Source organism: Siniperca chuatsi, linkage group LG18 (genome assembly GCF_020085105.1).
Source record: "Siniperca chuatsi isolate FFG_IHB_CAS linkage group LG18, ASM2008510v1, whole genome shotgun sequence".
NCBI classification, from domain to species: Eukaryota; Metazoa; Chordata; class Actinopteri; order Centrarchiformes; family Sinipercidae; genus Siniperca; species Siniperca chuatsi.
This window is the reverse complement of record NC_058059.1, coordinates 26,791,476-26,812,793: the sequence shown is the minus strand read 5'-3', so window position 1 is coordinate 26,812,793 and position 21,318 is coordinate 26,791,476. Positions and strand designations below refer to the sequence as shown.

General features: G+C 40.2%; 1 protein-coding gene across 1 annotated transcript; it reads left to right on the top strand.

Annotated features, from left to right (window-relative positions):
* LOC122865897 (excitatory amino acid transporter 1-like) lies at positions 1-20,774 on the top strand. Its single transcript, XM_044174916.1, has 10 exons — positions 1-200; positions 2,441-2,583; positions 2,695-2,832; positions 7,969-8,173; positions 8,265-8,307; positions 10,846-11,126; positions 11,221-11,454; positions 12,166-12,360; positions 12,495-12,629; positions 19,732-20,774. The coding sequence occupies exons 2-10, from the start codon at positions 2,445-2,447 to the stop codon at positions 19,940-19,942; spliced, it is 1,581 nt and encodes a 526-aa protein (XP_044030851.1). The 5' UTR covers positions 1-200; positions 2,441-2,444; the 3' UTR covers positions 19,943-20,774.
* Positions 20,775-21,318: the final 544 nt, after the last annotated feature.

Here is a 21,318-nt window from a genome sequence, read left to right as displayed (position 1 = left end):
AGTTTTTCAGTTACAGCAGGTGGAGGAGAGCACTCTTTCCCACACACTCGGAGCGCTTCATGTTAGAGCTTCGTCTCCCAGGCACTCTGTTCTCCTGACTCCCAGAAGCTCCTCGCTGCTGCTTCACAGGCCTGCCAGGTCGGACGACAACACTGAAGCGTTCTGCACGAGAGCCGAAGAACAAACACCGGTCTAAAGAGGTATGTGACAAACAACCTTTCTTTTGTTCTGCTTTAAAATGTATGGGGTTACTAGTTGTTTTAATTGCAGTGGTGTTAGATAAGTAGGTGGCAACGTTTACCTGTAGCTATGAAGTGGGTTAATCACATTTCTTTGGTTGACTCCTCCAATAGAAAGGATGAAGAAACTATGAGTCTGAGAAGGTAAAAAAAGGTGAAAACATAGATATCAAAGGATCAATTCACCTAATCACAAAACGAACACGTAGATAGTTTTGGTTTTATTTCTCTAGGTTTTGAAGCGTCTCCATCCACCCTAATACAATGGAGGTGAATGGATTTTCATTTGTAGTGCTCACTGTCATTGAAAAATGACATTTGAAAAACTCTATAGTGAAAATCTCCGATGCAAATATTTTTAAATCTGGGCAAATAAAACCAAAACTATTATTAGCATATATAGCTGAGTGAATGCTGTATACTCTTGCACAAAAATGAATGACTGATTTTGCAATCTAGACCTCCGGTGACTTTATAATGTCATCTTCCTGTGTTCCTTTAATGTCCTATAACGTTCTACTTGAGATTAAATGTCAAACAATTTGTTTTTAATCAATTTTGGCTTCATATAAAAGGCAATAATCTCAGCAACTCACGCATATTAAAAACTGGGTTCTGATTTCTTTCAAGTCTACGTTAAAACAATACTCAGATGCCCATTTGTACTTTTAAAGAGTTATCGGAAGCTATAATTCTTCTTCCTGTTTATACCGGCTGTGAAGAGATCCCTTTCCATTGCAAACATAATGCCATCCTTATTCTGAGCAGAAATACATTCTAAAGTTAATATAAGGTTCAGGGCCGGCTTTAGCCGTTTTGGTGCCCTAGGCGAGATTAGGATTTTCACTTTGCGGGAGCTAAGACATCGGCGTTTTGTTGTTGTTGTTTGAGCTGTGCCTGAGCGTGTATGAGGACTATAAAAAGCCATCAACGGAGCTCTGACACTACGATTCACATGTATATGCAGACTGTGCACATTTACCTTCAGAAAAAGAGCCTGAGTCAGAGTGGGGCAAATGTCAATAAGTTAACACAATAAAGTTTTATTCAGTGTTGTCCATTAATTCATCATTTACCAGACTTACATTTCCTGAATGGATGGAAGTGGTGGAATCTGTGTGTTGGGCTGTAGCTTATTTTACATTTTAAATATATTTGCTCAGCTTTAATCTGACCAGCAACTGAAGATGTAAAATGTAGCTGAAGATTGAACCTAAAAATAGATCAAAGACAGATAGATATGGCTGTCAGCTCGCAGTCTGATCCGCTAATAATGCGCATGCTGGTTTGCACTTGAAAAGGCATCAAGGTTAAAATACCCTTAAAGGCCAAAGCGAGAATTTTTTTGAGGACTACTTTTGCGTTCCCTCGCAACACTTTTCTTCTTCCGTTCCTTCTGAGCCGTTTGTCTATTTGTAATGGGAGGTAGTGTGGAGATTCTCAAGTTAATACATTTAGCATTGTTTATGGACACCTCTCCTTACATGATGTTTCAGCATTGAAGGTTGCTTTAACTTGTTTTGTGCAAAGAACAGAGGACCCTGTGCAAAAAGCTTTCTAACTTGCGTTGGTCTGCATTCCTGATGTAGCTCTGCAGGTGGTCCAGTGGTTCTGGGGTCCAGTCCAGTACAGAGGACAGTAACTATTCACGAATGAAACCGACAGTATCCTGCAGATTACCGTACTGCTTTCTTCTGGTTTCATTTTACTTTCACTAATTACATAACCATGCAGGCCTATTGAGTGCACTATATCAGTACTTAAAGCCCAATTCAAAGAAAAAATGAGTGAACTGATAGACTGTTGCGTTGCACTGGAAGCAGCTGAGTGGAAATAGACATACGGCTCAGAAGGAATGGAAGCAGAAAAGTATTGTGAGGGAATGCACAAGTAGTCCTCAAAACAACTCTCGCCGTGACCATTAGAGGGCTCCATACATTTCCCATACTATGGCAGCTTTTCAGAGCAATCATTCACACACTCACACACCGAAGGCACAGTCCTTGGGAGCAATGTGGGGTTCGAGGACACTTCGACATGCAGGCCCCCAATATGAGTATTGTATTAAGGCAAACTTGAAAAGATCCAAACCTATCCTTTAAAACCAAAAGATCCTTGATGCTTGACATGAATTTACTAGCTTGCTGGTAAAACTACACACATTCTTTTTGCACTGATGGACACATTTTGGTTTACTACAGCAGGATGCAGCGTATCAGGGAAAGCATTCACATACGCACCATGAAGGCAAAGAGGAAAGTTGAGGAGATCTCCAAAGAGGACGTCCAGGCTTTCCTCAAGAAGAATGCCTTTGTGCTCTTTACCGTTGGGGCCGTTATTGTGGGTGTGTATGCCTCTGCACGCTAAATGGAAATGTCTCAGACTTCTTTCAGTCAGAGTCTTGTCAATGCAATGGAGACACACATACATATAATGCATATAAGTCTCTCTGCAGGTATTGTTCTGGGATTCGCGCTCCGGCCGTACAAGATGACCTATCGAGAAGTGAAGTACTTCTCTTTCCCTGGAGAGCTGCTAATGAGAATGCTTCAGATGCTTGTTCTCCCCTTACTGATCTCCAGTCTAATAACAGGTACAGCACATTCACACATTCTGTCATACATGTAACTGATCAGTCAATGGATATAGGACTTGTCAACATTCATTTTGTATTCTCAGAGTTATGATTCAGTTTCTCTTCAGTAGTCTTCTACGTTCATGTGATATGAACATGCTGGATATTATATATTTCACCGCTTTTAGTCAGTTGTCACTTTAGTGTCATGTCTTCATCAGCCAGTACACTGCATCTCTGCTGTTTAAATGAATCAGAAATGAAAGGGTGACTAAGCAGTCAAAAAGCAAAAATGGGTTGACAAAGTAGCTCTGACAGGAGCAACTGCTGCGACCTGGCTTCAGCTATACCCACACAACAAGCTCTAATGCAAAATTCAGATTTTTTATGAGATCTGATCTTTTTGTTAGGCTGTTCATAATGTTTTGTCGTCAATATCTGATACCAGTCTGAACAGGTCACACTCTAAAATGACAATGTGAAAGTAAACATATGACATGGATGCTCCTCTATACAGTCGTGACTGTATTTCCTAATCCAGTTGCCAGAAATTAAATTTGACCTTGCTCTTTTTGTAAAACACAAGCAAAAATATTAACACGTTATTTGGATGAAAATATAAAATATCAGAAAGTGACTTCAGCTGAAAATAAAATTTTGGACTTTGGTTTGTGTTGTACAAATTTAGCAAGGAGATAAGTCATTTCTGGAAAAGGAGGTGCAACTGAGAAACAGGTTAGAAATCTTTTTTTTTCATGCAACAGACAGAATATTTTTTCATTCAACTGGTAAGAAGAGTCTTTGAGGATTCTGAAAATACCTTCCAAATAGTGGTAAGTGTTGTTCAGCAACCTTCTGGATTTTCCAAAGATTGCTGGGTATTCATTTTTTGGATAACCAGATGCTTAGCTCTGTGACTTGAATGTAATGGTCATACATGAGAGGCACAGACTGGAGCTATGGTAACTGGTGACATCTTAGAGACACAAACCTTAGTATTTTTCAAACTGTGAAAAGATCAACAGTGTCTCAGATAGCTGTAATAACATCTACAATAAATTGGCTCAGTAGAGGTGGTTCTCAGGGAGATCCTCTTTACAACCCAGTAATCACTGAGGAGGCCAACCTAACCCCCAGCTTGGTGATGAAGAGATTCCCACTGATTCAGTTACAGAGAAGACTTGGTTCACTTCAAATCTTTCAGGCAGTGCCCTCTGTCACTGAGACTTTAGAAAACACTGCAGGAGAAAGTGAGCATTTTTTGAGTTTCCATCCGCAAATTAGAAAAACAGAAATGTAAAGAAAAATTACAAAGTTACTGTATACCTCTCATTTTGTGTCAAAAAAGGTTGGTCTCCATCCTGCTAACATCTCCCATACTATGGCAGCTTTTCCTTTCTCTAAGCCTGCATACAGTCCACCGCTTAGTCATCAGTGCCGCCTTTAAATGCTCCCTTTCAGTAGCTCAGGAAAAATGTACATTTTATTCATTTCCTTTCTCAACATTGTCTGGCTGACGCTGTCTCTCTTCACTTCCAGGTTAGCTTCTTTTCCACTAGCCACTTTGTGTTTCTGTATTTCTGCATAGAGTTTCTTTCATTGATCTTTCTGAGAGCTGAAACATAACTGGAGCTATTCAGGTCAAATGTCTAAATGAGCTTTTAAATAGACTTGCTGTACTCGCTTAATAAAATCTGAAAATGTTTCATCGTGGAGAAACAACATTATGTTAAGGAGGCTGGTTGAACAGAAGCTATAGCTCGGAGAAATGGCGGGATTTCTGTTCCCTACAGAGTTGTGTATGAGGAGCTGCTGGTTCCACAAGTATTTTCCGCATGTTTAAATTCTTTTAAATATATCCTCAATGTTTCTCAAGAATCTCTTGAATAATTTACGAGAGGTTTGTGTTTTGATTATTTAATCTTTGATTCTGAGAAAACGTGTGTTTGCTGTCAGTTTGGTACGGGCGATGGCTCTACATACTAGAATTCAAAACTGAACTGATCTAAGGTGTAGACTGTGTTATAGGATTTCTACAGAACGGAGTCTTTGGGTTCAGCTCGCAGTTAGCTGCACATGCAACAGAATTTGTTGAACAGAAATTGATCGACTGTTTCTACTGAAATGCACCTTGGGAACCGTAGTTAACTTCAGTCCTTACATTTTTTGAGATTTTATCAAAGATATTTTATGTGGTTGCTCATCTTTTGTAGAGATATTCAACTGGGAGCGTTTCTTGCCTATCCAAGCCTTGAGTGTGCCCTAGCTGCAAGTCACCTACCATTGACTAGGCAAATTTCACTCAAAATAACTTGTCCCACTGCCCAATATTATTTGTCTAGCTTCTGTGCAAGAGTTTTCTTGTGCAAGAGTTTTCTTGCACAGAGTCTCTGTGAATAAATACTTTTTTCCGATTGGCTAGGGGAATATGTGTGAAGGAGTGAATAACTCAGGCTGAAAATCTTGCTTGTACAGCATCAAGCATGCGCTTTCTTTTTTACTTTTTTTCCCCTGTGGATAAAACACAACACTTTAAAAATATTGAAATGATTGAGGTAAACAAGTTAATAATACATTACCTTACAAAAAAGAACAAAACAAATAAACAACACCAATAAAAAAACAACTATATATATAAAAAAAACAACTAATGCACACATTGAGCCACGTACCTTTACAAAAAGTGTTCTGTATATTCACACTGAAGAGATTCAACACAACCGTCCAAACACTCTAACTCACAACAGAGTTAAAGGTGAGGGTGGCGGCTATTACAAACTGTTATATGTAAAGATAGATTATTTATCAATAAACAACAATGAAATGGGAAAAAAACATGTTCGCTGAAACTAAACAGACACTAGAATTTCAGAGTGTCCCAGGGTAAAAGGCTGTTATTCTTTAGATCAATAGTTTTTCTTCTCCTGTGATCAGCCACTGTTCAATAATGACTTTTGCTCTTGTTGCTCTTTCCTCACCCTTCACAATACAGTATAGTTCTTCACTGTAGTGAAAAGCAAGTGTGGTTGGAAGTACATCAATGCTTTTCCTCTGTACAAGATTTAGCACAGAGTTGCTCTTTTAAACCATTTAATGTTAATTGCTGTTATAAACTCATATATTGGCCATAATGTGCTGAAACTGTTGGAAGTTTTGCTTCATAATCTGTTTGGCCACGGATGGCCGCCTACCTTTGAGTCTGATTCTGTCCAAGGTTTCTGCCTCTTAAAGGAAGTTTTTCCTTGCCACTGTCGCCAAGTGCTTGCTCATGGTGGGATTTGTTGGGTCTCTGTAAATAATATTATAAAGAGTTCAGTCTAGATCTGCTCTATAGGACAAGTGCAATGAGATAACTTCTGTTATGAATTGGCGCTATATACAGTGGCTTGCAAAAGTATTCATACCCCTGGAACTTTTTCCACATATTGTCACGTCACAACCACAAATTTAAATATTTTTAAATTTGCATTTTATGTGAATAAGTAACACAAAATAATACATAATTGTGAAGTAGAAAGAAAATTATACATCATTTCCAGATAAAAAAAAATAAATACAAAACTGAAAAGTGCAGCGTGCAAAAGTATTCAGCCCCCCCAAGTCAATACTTTGTGGAAAGTCTTTTGGGGTATGTCTCAACCAGCTTTGCACACCTACAGACTGAAATTTTTGCCCATTCTTCCTGGCAAAACAGTTCAAGCTCTGTCAGATTTGATGGAGACCGTTTGTGAACTGCAGTTTTCAGATCTTGCCACATTCCCAATTGGGTTTAGGTCCGGACTTTGACTGGGGCATTCTAACACATGAATATGTTTTGCTTTAAACCATTCCATTGTCACTTTGGCTTTATGTTTAGGATCGTTGTCCTGCTGGAAGGTGAACCTCCGCCCCAGTCTCAAGTCTTTTGCACACTCCAACAGGTTTTCTTCCAAGATTGCCCTGTATTTAGCTCCATCCATCTTCCCATCAACTCTGTCCAGCTTCCAGCTGAAGAAAAGCACCCCACAGCATGATGCTGCCACCACCATGTTTGACTGTGGAGATGGTGTGTTCAGAGTGATGTGCAGTGTTAGTTTTCCTCCACACGTAGCGTTTTGCTTTTAGGCCAAAAAGTTCGATTTTGGTCTCATCAGACCAGAGCACCTTCGGCCACATGTATGCTGTGTCCTCCAAATGACTTCTAGCGAACTGTAAACGAGACTTCTTATGGATGGTTTTCAACAATGGCTTTCTTCTTGCCACTCTTCCATAAAGACCAGAATTGTGTAGTGCACGGCTAATAGTTGTCCTGTGAACAGATTCTCCCACCTGAGCTGTGGATCTCTGCAGCTCTTCCAGAGTCACCATGGGCCTCCTGGCTGCATCTCTGATGAGCGCTCTTCTTGTTCGTTCTTTAAGTTTTGGTGGACGGCCATGTCTGGGTAGGTTTGCAGTTGTGCCATACTCTTTCCATTTCCGGACGATGGATTGAACAGTGCTCCTTGAGATGTTCAACGCTTGGGAAATCTTTTTATATCCAAGCCCCGCTTTAAACTTCACCACAACTTTTTCTCTGACCTGTTTGGTGTGCTACTTTGACTTCATTTTGTGGTTTGCTCCCCAACACTCTCTTAAACTTCTGTGGCCTTCACAGCACAGCTGCATTTATACTGAGACAAGATTACACACAGGTGGACTCTTTTTAGTCATTAGGTCAACATTCAATCTTTCCAAAATCATCAGGCAACTTCTAAAAGCAATCGGTTGGTTTTTATTTTTTAAAAATTTGGAAATCTTGTTAAATATTTCCTTCCACTTCACACTTGTGTGCCATTTCGTGTTGCTCATTCACATAAACTGCTAAGAAAATGTATTTAAATTTGTGGTTGTGACGTGACAATATGTGAAAAAGTTTCAGGGGTATGAATACTTTTGCAAGCCACTGTAAAAAAAATGGAATTGTTTCACCATAACCTTCATAACCTTAATTTATGTCATAACCAGAAAAAGCTTAAGCATAATACACTCCAAAATCTACTGATTAAGAATAAACATACCGGACAGAGAAAACTTCACCACAAGACTTGGTGCTGACAGGGCTTTCTCATTTGTAAAGATAATTTTTTATGTCTTAATACTCAGATATCAACTGCATTTCCACCCTCTGTCCATTAGGAATGGCAGCTTTGGACAGCAAAGCATCAGGAAAGATGGGCATGAGAGCCGTGATTTACTACATGACCACAACTTTTATCGCAGTCTTCATTGGTATCATAATCGTCCTCATCATCCACCCAGGAAAAGGATCAAAAGAGGAGTTTGGAAAGCAGCAGACGATAGAGCAAGTCAGTCCTGCTGATGCCTTCTTGGATCTGATCAGGTAGCCTGCATAGCAGAACAATAATATTCTCAAAGTTTGACTGTAACTGGCCAGCATTATCTCTTAACCACCGTATGATTTCTCATTTCAGAAATATGTTTCCACCAAACCTGGTCCAAGCCTGCACACAGCAGGTGAGCTTTACAATTAGGACTTTGCAAACTTTGCAGTACTTTGTATCCATGAAGTCTTAAAACAAGTAATACTTTGGCAAACAAATTGAATGATACTCTTCTTATTAGATCATGCCATATCCAGTAGGTATTTGAGAGGGGATGCCATCCCCCTTGTTAGCAAAATGACCAAAATGAATCCCCCTTGTTAACCTGCCATCCCCCCTCTCCATCCCCTAGTAGCAGTGAGAGTGCAGGGGCAGAGGGGTTGTTTAGCTGAATATGTTAGTCTAGTCTGCCTGACTCATTGATCGTTTATCTGAGTGACGTTTGTGCAAGTTAGAATCTATGGCCCTGACCATGAATCTGAAATATCAGTAGCCTTACTGTGTTGCGTATTGATAAATCCATGGCGCTGTGCGTGGTGCTGAAGTAGCAGACGGATTTGTAATTGTACCTTTTTCTCTCAGTCCCGTCCTTCTGTCAGTTCCATCTTGGAACTATAATATTCCCTAAACTATATACTATCAGAGTCAGAATCAGAAATACTTTATTGATCCCAGAGGGGAAACTCTTTTACTACAGCATCTCACTATCACGTCAGTGCACACAGGAATAGAAGTACTAAGCAAAAAAACAAAAAACATATATATATAATACACAATACAGGTCAGAAAATAAATTAAGTACCAAGTGGGTATAAGTATAAAATAAAATAAGTGTGAAGTACAAAGTGGGTTTACCGGTTGATGATAATAATACAGTATAAGGTAATAGTGCATGAACTGCCAAGTTAAGTGTAGCTTATTAAGATTATAATGAGATGGAGGATATTGCACAGCAGTAATAGAGGTATGAATAAATATCAATATCAATAAATAGGGAATTTTAAACTGAAAAAAGTATATTGCACAGCAGTATTAACACAGAATATTGCACAATTATGTCAAGTATTGCAGAGATGTTAATGATCAATGTCCAGTTTAATGACTTAGGGTCATACAGACTGACACTTAGAGGGAGGAGTTAAAGAGTCTGATGGCCACAGGCAGGAATGACTTCCTGTGGCGCTCTGTGGTGCTTTTTGGGGGGATGAGTCTTCCGCTGAAGGTGCTCCTTTGTTTGACCAGCACGTCATGGAGTGGGTGGGAGACGCTGTCCAAGATGGCATGTAGTTTGGCCAGCATCCTCCTCTCTGACACCACCGCCAGAGAGTCCTGCTCCACCCCCATGTAAATTCTCTATACCTTATAAATACTCAGTTCTATATTATATTGAAACCTATATACTCAAGTAGTGTCACCTTCATGATCAAAGTGACCAGTGGCAACGTGTAGTCATGGGTTGCTCCCACTGGGCCATCCCCCCTGTAAAAAATTAATAAATCATAGACTGGCCATATCTAATGATGAAAGTGTAGCGTTTATCCTCTGAAGAGCATGAATGGGCTCAGCAATCTGCCCATTATAATTGGACTTTTCTTGTGCACAAGTGGAAATTGTAGCTGGATGGTGTGCTAGAGGAAAGAATAGAATACTTCATTGGGCCTGCCTGAAATTTTGGCCCTAGAATGACCCTACCTGATTAATGTAAGCCCCAGCCCAGTTAAGTCCTGACAGCTCTCATTTTTCAGCCTGAACCCAACTTGAACTCAAAGCCAATGTGTTGATTCCAAAACTCATTCTTTGTCTCCCTCCCCTTACCTTTTTTTGCTCTCTCTCCCCTCCTCTGACACACATGCACTCAGACACTGAGGTGTAGACGCTTGACCAACCTACCCCTTCACAGTTTATACAACGCATTTATTTGTCAAAACGTGTAGCCAGCAAAAGAGATTGGCGTCTAATTGGGGCTCGGCTTTTAATTGAAGTTTACGGTAGTCAACAACCATATCACTGCCAGTTTTCCTGATTCAACTTGCACAATTTATTTACAATAACTGACCAGACATAGACTCTATTAAACAAATAACAATGTAGTAACTGGTTCATAATGTGTACTGAACCAAAACTGAACCAACCTCACTATGGATCGAAAATTAGCTCAAACCCTGCATGAATATGTCAATATCCTCATGTCCTGTTGGCCACAAATTAATTATCCCCAGAGGAAGAATCCTCTCAAGGCCATGAATAGCCACAGGAAATTTCATAATCCAGCAAGTTTTCAATCTCTAATGAAGAAAGAGGAAGTTGACCTGAGATTGGTGCCAGATGAAAGGTCATTGGGTCACTAAAAACATTGGGATTCATCCTCTGGGAACCATGAATAACTGAAGTAAACTTTATGACAATCCAGCGATTAGTTTTAAAAAGATACTGTATCTTTTCATACACCAAAGTGTTGGTCAAAGGAAAATTTTGACCTGGCCATTGAAACTACTAGAAAACCTTTTCCCCAGTCCCCTGCAGCAAGGATGAGCCAGGACGACATTAAACAATCATTAAACTCAAAGTATTATTACCTGATTCTGAAGGTTGACATTAGTGCAGTGGTCTGTTGCAACTTTATCAAACTCTACTGGTAAAACTTTGATCCTTTAATTTTATCATTCTCCAGTTCAAAACCAAATATGGAAAGCGAGCAGTCCATGTGACAGTGACTGTGAATGACACCCTCTTCAACTCGACCAATGGGACCCAGGAGGTCATGGAGATCACCCGGGAGGAAGTGATCCCAGTGGCGGGTCAGGTGAACGGGGTCAACGCCCTCGGGCTGGTGGTCTTCTCCATGTGCTTTGGTCTAATAATTGGCAACATGAAGGAGCAGGGCCAGCTCCTAAGGGATTTCTTCGACAGCCTCAATGAAGCTATCATGCGGCTTGTTGCTATCATCATGTGGTAAGACTTCACTTTCAGTAGAAAGTGTTTTCTGTTGAACAAATGTTACCATCACACTTATCTTCAGTAATTCGCGTTCCTCTCCTCCTCTCAGGTATGCTCCTATTGGTATCCTATTCCTAATTGCCGGAAAGATTGTGGAGATGGATGATCTGACACAGATGGGTGGCCAGCTGGGCATGTATACCATCACAGTCATCATTGGTTTACTGATCCATGCCGTTATTATTCTTCCCACTCTTTATTTTGCAATCACTCGGCAAAACCCCTTTATCTTCATTGCTGGGCTCCTCCAAGCTCTGGTAACAGCCCTGGGGACCTCCTCCAGGTGAGTCGTGTACAGCACTACCACACTTCCACAAATGAATCACAATTATTCCCTCAAACAAACAGTGTAGCATTTTGAGAAGTTTGCTTGTTTTGTGGCCAAACCCACAGTTCGATGAGTATCTAGCTCACTAGTGACTGAAAGCAGTGTTGTCAGCACAGCCATGATACACAGTACATTACATCCTGGTAAAAAATTTCTGAAAGCCCGTGAAAGCCACAGAAACAATCATCAGGTGATATCTCTGTCGCAATAGTTGGCTACTGAGCTATTAACCTTCTTATATAGGCCTGGTTTTGTACTGAACCAAATGTACAGCTGAACTGACAACGGTGCTGTCAGTCACCAGTGAGGATACAGTGAGTGACTATGGTGATTCAGTACAGTCAGTTCACTTTGAAGATTTGTTGTTAAAGATTTGTTCGTACATGTACTGAACGCCTCTAGACTGAACTTACTACTGAACTGACAGTAGTAAAATAGTCAGAATCCACACAGAACATAATCAGCTCAGTGATGCAGTACATACTGAAGTGCATTTGAATGAGATGCAATCGCTTAGCTTGGAAAAAAGTGAACCAAGTAAAATATGCCCAGTCAGTGACTTTTTACTGGGTTCATAATTTTCACCTCTAAAGCATATTTCCCCAAATGTAAGACTGTTCCTTCGAACAGTTTTTTAAAATCTGTTTCCATTCTTTCATCTCCAAGCTCAGCCACCCTCCCTGTCACCTTTAAATGTCTGGAGGAGAACAACAAAATTGACAAGCGAATCACACGTTTTGTGCTGCCTGTGGGTGCCACAATCAACATGGACGGAACAGCTCTGTATGAGGCACTGGCGGCCATCTTCATTGCCCAGGTCAACAATATGGAGATGAACTTTGGTCAGATCATCACCATCAGGTAAAAATAAACAAAAGAGGATACTAACAGCCAAGGCTTATGCCTTTATCAGTTAGAAAAATGCAAATAAAAAATCCTAGTAGTAACAGGCATCGTTTCATCTGTGTGTATCTGTGTGTTTCTCTTCAATCAAGTATTACAGCAACTGCAGCCAGTATTGGAGCTGCTGGCATACCTCAAGCAGGCCTGGTCACCATGGTGATTGTACTGACCTCTGTTGGACTTCCTACTGATGACATCACTCTCATCATTGCGGTTGATTGGTTCCTGTGAGTAGCTTCCTGTATCATGAACATGTGGACAATAATCCAGTATAACATCCAATCAAACTCAAGTGTGTGTGTGACACGTTGCTCTGTGAAGTGCTGTAACTGTAACTCACATTCCTACATCAACCATCTCTGTCATCTTAAAGGTCAATAGCACCTCTGTATCTACTACCACCTAGTGACACACTTCTCCTCTCTCCCTGGAGTCTTGTTCTACATCTTCCCTTTTGTATTGAATATTTTTTGCAATGAGTTTTAACATAGAAACATAATTAGGTTTCCCAAATTAATCATTTCAATTAGAATACCCTTCCCAGAAATTACTCTGCTAACTGGGGTAATAAGAAAAAAACCCTTCTCTCCTTTAACTAGGATGGACCAAATATGAATGTCTGTCAAAACCTTCTTTCATGAAGACAGGCGCTTCACACAGTGAACAGAAGAATATGGAAGCATATACAGGACTATATTCAAATGATAATGTAAACTTGAAAATGAAAATGTAATTCCACAACAGCATTATCATTTTTCACATATGTATGTTATTTGATTGAAAATGAAAATGAAATAATCCAGTTCTAATTTTCATTTTCACATACTTATATGCGCGTTCTATGACTTTATTAAAATGAAAAAGCTGTTGACATTTAATTTTTTGGAAGTTGTAACCCGCTGTACAGTGGACAATATTCAAATGTTAATTAATTAATTAAATAGTTAATTAATTAATTGATTAATTCATTAATGTTAGTTAAATTTGAAAATGAAAATGCAATACAAACAATGTAACCTGATTTTCCATTTATGCAAGCAATATTTAAGTCAATATGAAAATGAAAACTGCATTTGACATTTCATTTTCAAAGACTTAACCTGCTGTACAGTGGACATTATTCAAATGCAATAAGCTAAACAGCACCCCCAGTCTTTGCATTTACATGTCACCACACTCTTTTGGGGTCAACATGAAAATGTAATCTGTCAGTGCTCTCATCAAGGCGGGGCTTCAGTTAGGACGTCACTTGTTTGAACATCTACTACTTAGCTCATGTGCGTAGTCCGCTTGTGGCAGAAAGGTGAGAAGGCCTCACTGAATACTGAAAAATAATAATAATAAAACTTTATTTATAGAGCACTTATCAAAACAAAGTACAAAGTGCTTCACAACAAGAGAAATAAAATAACACAGTGTAATATGAACAATGAAATATAAAGAAATAAAATACACAAAAGCAATAAAATAAACAGCCAGTTCAGGTAAAATCAGGATATGCTTTCTGATAAAAATGTGTTTTGAGAAGAGACTTAAAAGAAGACACTGACTCAGACAACCTCATTTCTTCGGGCAAGTTGTTCCAGAGCCTCGGGGCCCTGATGGCAAAATCTCTGTCCCCCTTAGTTTTCATCCTGGACTCAGGAACAGACAGAAGACCCTTGCCCGAAGATCTCAAACTACGTGAAGGTTCATAAGGGATTACAAGGTCTAAAATATAGTCTAGAGCCAGGCAATGAAGAGCCTTAAAAGTAATCAACAAGATCTTAAAATCAATCCTAAAACAAACAGGGAGCCAATGTAAAGAGGCTAAAACAGGTGTGAGGTTATCGTACCTCTTGGTCCTGGTTAACAGCCTAGCAGCTGAGTTCTGTACAGTCTGCAGTCGTGTCAAAGTTTTTTGATTAAGACGAGTAAACAAACTGTTACAATAGTCAAGACGTGAGGAGAAAAGCATGAAAACAGTTTCTGCATCATTAAAATTTTAAATAGATTGGATTTTTGCAATGTTTCTGAGGTGATAAAAACATGATTGGACAAGCTTAGTGATATGTTGCTCAAAACATAACATAACTTGACAGGGAGGTACAACTGAGTGTCATCCGCAACAATGAAAAGAAATACCATGTCTGCGGATGACATCACCCAAGGGAAGCATGTATAAGGAGAATAGTATTGGTCCCAGAATTGAACCTTGAGGCACACCGTACTTGATATGGGAGAAGGATGACATGTAGTTATTAATGCTGACACAGAATTTCCTATTGGACAGATAAGATGAGAACCAGGTTAATGTATTGCCAGATATGCCCACCCAGTACCTCAGTCTATCTAAAAGAATGCAATGATCAAATGTGTCAAAAGCAGCACTTAAGTCCAGCAGCACAAAAATTGAGCACATGCCTGTGTCTGCATTCATTAAAAGGTTATTAGTGACTTTGAGAAGGGCTGTCTCAGTGCTGTGGTGTTGACGAAAGCCACACTGGAACTTTTCAAAGGTATTATTGTTTTCCACAGCAGCAAGAAGCTGCTTAGATACAAGTTTTTGAGAACCTTGGAAATAAAAGGCAGTTTGGAGATTGGGCGATAGTTGCCCAGGAGGGTGGGATCAAGCCCAGGTTTTTTTTAGGACTGGCTGGACACAAGCAGTTTTAAAGTAATCTGGGACGCAGCCAGTAGACAGCGAGCTGTTCAAAATAATTAGCAAAAGGGACGCAATACAATCCATAACTTCTAATAAAAACCTAGTTGGGATTTTGTCCAGAGGGCTGGAGGATACTCTCATTAGAGACATGATGTCTGCAAGTTCAGGCAGAGTAACAGCAGAAAAATTGCTCAAAGAATCCCTGAGTGGGTGATCCACATCTAAAAAGGCAGGATTGGGGGTGATATCAGATCTTATTAACTCCACCTTACCAGCAAAAGAAACTTTTCACAATCATCACCATCCTATTATAAAGGAGTAATAACTCTTTCATAGCCAAAAAGTGGACCTGGAGACCTGATTTCTTCCATTTGCGTTCTGCTCTTCTGCATTTCCTTTTACAGCTTTGAATACTGTCATTTAAACATGGCTGTTTTCTAGTCTTTGGTTTGGTCTATTTTTCAGAGGAGCTATGAGATCTAAGGTTGAAGAACACAGGTAGCTAAAAGAATCAACCAAATCGTTGGTTTTGGAGGAATCGGGAAACACATTGCCAGGAGACTTGAACAGTGTACAGAATTTTGAGGCAAGGGCATTAGAGGAGTCATCAACATGAATATTAAAATCACCACAAAGAACAATTCTATCATAATTTAACAAAAGACTGGATAAAAACTCAGGGAGTTCCAACAAGAAGGACCCAGCTGGTTTAGGGGGGCAATAAACAATAGCAAATATGACCTGGAGGGGGCCACCAAGTTTAAATATGAGCACTTCAAAGGAGGAAAAATCATGCAAGCTATGAGGTTACACTTTAAATGCTTCCTATAGACAGTAACAAGGCCAGTAGAAGAGATAAAATCATTTAAAATAAACATTTCGTTAGAGAGGGATCTTACATTGAGAAGAGCCATCTTAAAAAGTCTGTGCTGGGTCAGAGCTGAAGTTGACACTGGAGGTAGGGTTCTGGCCCTGATCTTTTATTAAATTATTATTATTGCTGTGTCGGCTGTGTATGTTTCGTATTAAGGACCTATTCAAAATTACTACAGGAAATTACTACAGAAAGTAGCGCTAGAGGGTTCCGGGCATCAAAAAGCAGCACTATGATCAGTCCACAAGGGGGAGTTAGTGACAGCAGAGGGTGCGTGGCTGTTTATGGTGGGCAGAGAAGAGGAAGAAGAAGAGCGAGGGGGAACAGGTGATGTAAATAGTCAACTACGTGAGGAGGACAGCACAGCATGCTGCAGGTTAGCCACCAGCATGCAACTACCTGACTTATTTGGGTGAAGACCATCTCATGCAAACAAGCAAGAACAATCCCAGAATAAGTTAAAATTGTGAATAAAACCAATGTCATGGGTACTGCAGACAGGCTGGAGCCAGGTATGAAGGCTGAGGATCCAGCCAATTCCATGACCCAGTGTAGGAATTAAACCCGAAATAAAAGCATGCTTTCCGGTGCTTTTGAGCAGGTCAAAGAGGCGGATGAAGTCTGTCTTTGTTAGCTCAGATTGCTGACGGGCGGTGTCACTGGTACCGACATGGACTATGATTTTCATGATAGTCGTCGGGAGTACAGCCAGAAGTCCGGGGAGCTTTTCGAGGAAGTCAGGGGTCATAACTCCAGGAAAGCAGTGTGTGACCGCATTAACGAAGCAGATACTATGGAATCTTCAACTATCAGCGGAGTTGGGGGGATGAGAGGAGGCAGAGTCGATGATCGTGGAGACGCCGAGTTCCATCAACTGTCCCTGGGATAGTTGTGGCCGGGGACTGCTGTGGCGAGGGGGCGGCGTCCTCCTCAGCAGAGGGGTTCTCTGCTGTCTCAGGACGAATGAGACCTCCAGAGCTTCTCCTGATCACGGCCTCTTTCAGTAACTTGCGGCAAGAGGAGGAGAAAGACTTGACCGCTGGAAAAAGGGAGCGTCCTTCCAGTGGAGGAAAGTCCTGCGTATCCAGGATGTCAAACCTGTTGGCCAACGGGAGGTCCTGATGTGAAGGAGGAGTAGGCAGGCGCTTTGCACCATGTCTGTCCTTACAGGCTACAATCCAGTGCTAAGGTTGACGTGGAGCCGAACTCACCAGAGCCTTCTCACCACCCCCGCCGACAAGTGACCGTGCATCCACTGGGGCTCGGCAAGGAGTAAAAATGGCAATTACTAGATTACTGTGCAAAAACACAACTTTTATAACTTTATTTACTGATTTTGGTGATACTAGTAATATGGGGCACTGAATTTGATGGATTTATTGTTTATCAGACCACAAATGAGACAAGAATCAGATTTGAAAAATGATAGAGTTTCTGAGGGCTGAACCTCACAGATTACTGTACAAAAACACACAACTTTTATAACTTTATTCACTGATTTTGGTGAAACTGGATGATGATAGATGATGATGATGATGATGATGATGATGATACTTTATTGTCAGATTGAGTCTTGCATCACAGCAGCTCCATTTGCATCATCACAGAGAGGTTTTCCCTCTGATGTCCTCCGGCTGCTCTGCCTCAACTCTCGGTGACTTATGGAGTTTCCTGATGGACAGATGGCTTTACTTGTTGCTACATAATTGCTAGCTGCTGCTTAACTAGTTAGCAGTCCTATCAGCTGACTCTGCCCGACTGGGAGCGCAGAGCAGCGGCTGAGTGATGTTATTTACACCATTAGCAAAGGAGCTTTGGACCGCCAAGAGGAGGAGGTTTTCGGGGCCGACATAGAATACAGTCCCAAGGTGATTTGCAACGGCTCCAACCAGGACTCCGACGACATCATACCGTCATACACGGATGTGTATGTGTAGCCAACAGAAGCACTTCCGTATGACGGTGACATCACGTACCAATCCTTGGGTTGATGCCTACAACATCTCTGCTGCAGCGGAATACAGACACGCACGCTTGAGTTTACACATTCAGGTGATTCCCGAATATAAGCTAACACAACCATCGCCAACCAAGCTAACCATCACAATTCAGTGTAGTCTGCAAAAACCAGCCAGCTTCTTGTCAACAGCTGACCACTAGCTTGCTACAATTTTTTCACTTTCTGTTGGCAGTAGTAAGCTACTTTTGCCATGTTGCTGTAGCTTAGCCTGCTACATTTCTCTGGGAGGTAGCTTCAGTGTAGTGAAGCTTCATTTAAGGTAGAGTAACTGGCAGCTTAGCTCACTACAGTTTCCGAGTAGCTTATGCAACGTCATGTTTCTACAGTAGCCCAGAACGGACAAACCAAACAATGGCTCTAGATAGGGCTGTTTGCGTTTTTTGCGAGTTTCGCGTCCTCTGTAGTTTCTCCTACGTGCTTGGAACGGGTGAGGCAAGCAGTATTCAAATGGTTGCAAACTGCAATTTCACCGCTAGATGACACTAAATCCTCCACACTGGACCTTTAAGCAGCCTATATCAATGATTGTTTTACTATGTTCAGCAACTGACAAAAACAAGTAATAAAAAAATCACACATTTTTGGACCAATCTTTGAGTTGGTTCAGTTGAACCCATCGCTGATCTTTGCCACAGCATGATTTGGCTGTCAATCACAGTCTGTCAATCCACACAGGAGTCTGACTGTTTACAAAGCTGAGAAACATGCCATTTAGCCTAACTGCGATCATGGACTGAAAATACAACATTGGAAAAGATAGACTAGCATATGTTGAATGAACTGCTTGGCCCACTGACTCTGAACAAACTTTAAATTAGTAAGTAAAAGTAGGATTGTAATGTCACCGAAATGCCCAACCGATTTGCGATCAGATAGGATTCGGCTGTAGAGATGGGACGTTCGCTAAGGAGCCAAATCAAGGCGTCGGCTCCTTTTAAGTGTAATGTGGCTGTTAGTATTTTTCATTAGCCCTGTGTTATTATTTGGGACGTAGTGGAGGGTAAATGCACATAAATGCAGTTTACCCACCTTTTTCAAATGCAACATAGGGTTTACTCACCTTTTTATGAGTTTACCGTTACCTAATATTAACAGGTTAACCAGCGGACATTTATAGTTTAACCACCTTTTATTTTACCTCTACATCCCCTCTATGATTTTGTCCAATTACTGTTAATATCTCAGGCTAATTTGCTGCCCCACTCTCTCCCTCACCCCACACAACAGCAGTCCATCATAGAATACTCTTTGCCAAACCTCTATTAGAGCACCACCAACTCTGCTTAACCACAACTGGCTCAGATGGGATTTTATGAGCCATTCATTTACATTCAACAAAGTTCAATTCTAACTTCATCTAACTGTAATATTGAGTAGGACCTATACAAAATTATGATTATGTGACTACGTCCAACTTTCTTCTTCTATCTTACTCTTCTGTAAAAAACAACTTGTGCCATCAGAAAAATGTTATAGTCACATAAAAAAATATGCCTATTGCAAATGTTAAGCTGATAATAGTACGAAGCAGCTATTACAGACATTCAAACTTAGTTTCAAGCTTGCAAAAACTAACTTTAGTAACATAGCTTAGACTTTCAAAACAACTTTAACCTTTCAAACCTACTGAAATGTGACTTGTGAGTATTTTACCTCATTTCATTTGCATACAACTAAATTGAAAAAAGTCAAAAATAATGCTGCCCTCAAATATAGCTGGAGTTACCTGTGTGCCCAAAATGTTTTCCCACTTATGTGCCCTTCCATTCTCTGTTTTTTGCTGGGGTGTAGGGACCGTCTGCGTACTACAACCAATGTTTTAGGGGATTCAATTGGAGCCGGCATTGTGGAGTTCCTGTCTCGACACGAGCTCCGCAGCAAAGACGTGGAGATGGGAAACTCAGTGCTGGAGGAGAAGGAGAGGAAGAAACCTTACAAGCTCATCTCCCAGGATAGTGATTTTGAAAATGACAAACGTGCTCACAGTGAATCAAACATGTAGTTCAACCCTCAACATCTGCTACATCTGTTAACACATACAAACACTTACAGCAGGTTCTGTTTTGGGGAAGAGGGACCTAATTGTGAGATACTGTTGTCAACCATAGTTTTAGTGTCATTATTTCAAACTTTGGATTTGTTAACATTCCTTTATTGTCATAAAGTGAATTTCTTACATTCCTCTTTCATCCACAATTGCAAAGATGAGATACTTTAATATATGCATCTGTAATTTGTTTCAAATAGGACTGGTAGTTTCTGTTTTGTATGTTTACTACTAGGTTTTGATACGTGCTGGATGAAGGATTTAAAAACTGAAATGAAAGTGGTGTTTTGAAATAAACAACAAAGCATCTAAGGCCACTAAGTAGGAACAGACATCGACTGCTTGGGACAAACAGTCCCATGCAGTCATGAGGAAAGTGACTGCATTTGAAGAGATTATGTGAAGAAATTATATATTTATATAATATTATATAATTATATATATTCAGACTTTTACCATTTGTCAGTGGACATGAATAACTCAACTTAAATTCAAAACTGTATGTATAATGTCCCAACATTAGCTGGTTAATATTGTGGTTATTACAGGTTATTACAGACATTTTATGATTTTTGTGTTTCAGTGGCTCACACATATAGAATTGCAAATGCATGTTTGTGTGCACATTCACATTTTGACTGTGTGTGACTTGCTGAATTTTTTTACTAACATTGCTCATTTACTGTAGATGAGATAAAAGTGAATATGCTGGGTGATTAATGCATGTTAAAAAAACAGTGTTAGTTTTTGTTTATTATAACTTCAGTGAAATAAACAGAAGAAAGTCTTTCCTGTGTGTCTCCCTTTTGTTTGAAATATCAGAGGTTGTTTCAGTGGGTTAAATAAACTGTATTTCCTAAATTTTGCTCAGACAGTATGTACCTTTTTTGTCTTGATGACTTTCTTTATCTGAAAATAGTATCATAACAGTCCAGTGAAATGGCTGTTGATGATCTTGGTGTATCAAATCAAATGCCCCTAAAGGCAGGGTACACAGTGCACACACTGAGAGGGATCCTGTTCTCTGAACAGATCATCATTCTGTGTGGTTAGTGTAAAGGTTAGATACACATATCACAACCCAGACTGTGGAAATGTGGATGAGAAAAGCAAGCCTGCCCTCCCCTTCTTTAACAACTACAGTCATGAAAAGCCCCAAACCAACAATAAATGTATCTACTAATAAGTATTGTGTGTGTGTATCCAAGCCGATATATCTTATCCTCTATGGCAACAGGACATTTTGATGTTAGCAGGCAGATGTGCCAGAAATACACCTGTAAATTTAAGCAAACTTGGACAAACAGCAAACAGTTTGAACAACCCCCAAA

What these genes read in the sequence shown, in the direction of transcription:
- LOC122865897 (XM_044174916.1), top strand. Translation starts at nt 2,445, where the DNA reads ATGCAGCGTATCAGGGAAAGCATTCACATACGCACCATGAAGGCAAAG. An exon ending in GCCTTCTTGGATCTGATCAG is followed by an intron (nt 8,174 to 8,264) that starts GTAGCCTGCATA and finishes TTCTCATTTCAG; the next exon opens with AAATATGTTTCCACCAAACC. An exon ending in CTTGTTGCTATCATCATGTG is followed by an intron (nt 11,127 to 11,220) that starts GTAAGACTTCAC and finishes TCCTCCTCTCAG; the next exon opens with GTATGCTCCTATTGGTATCC.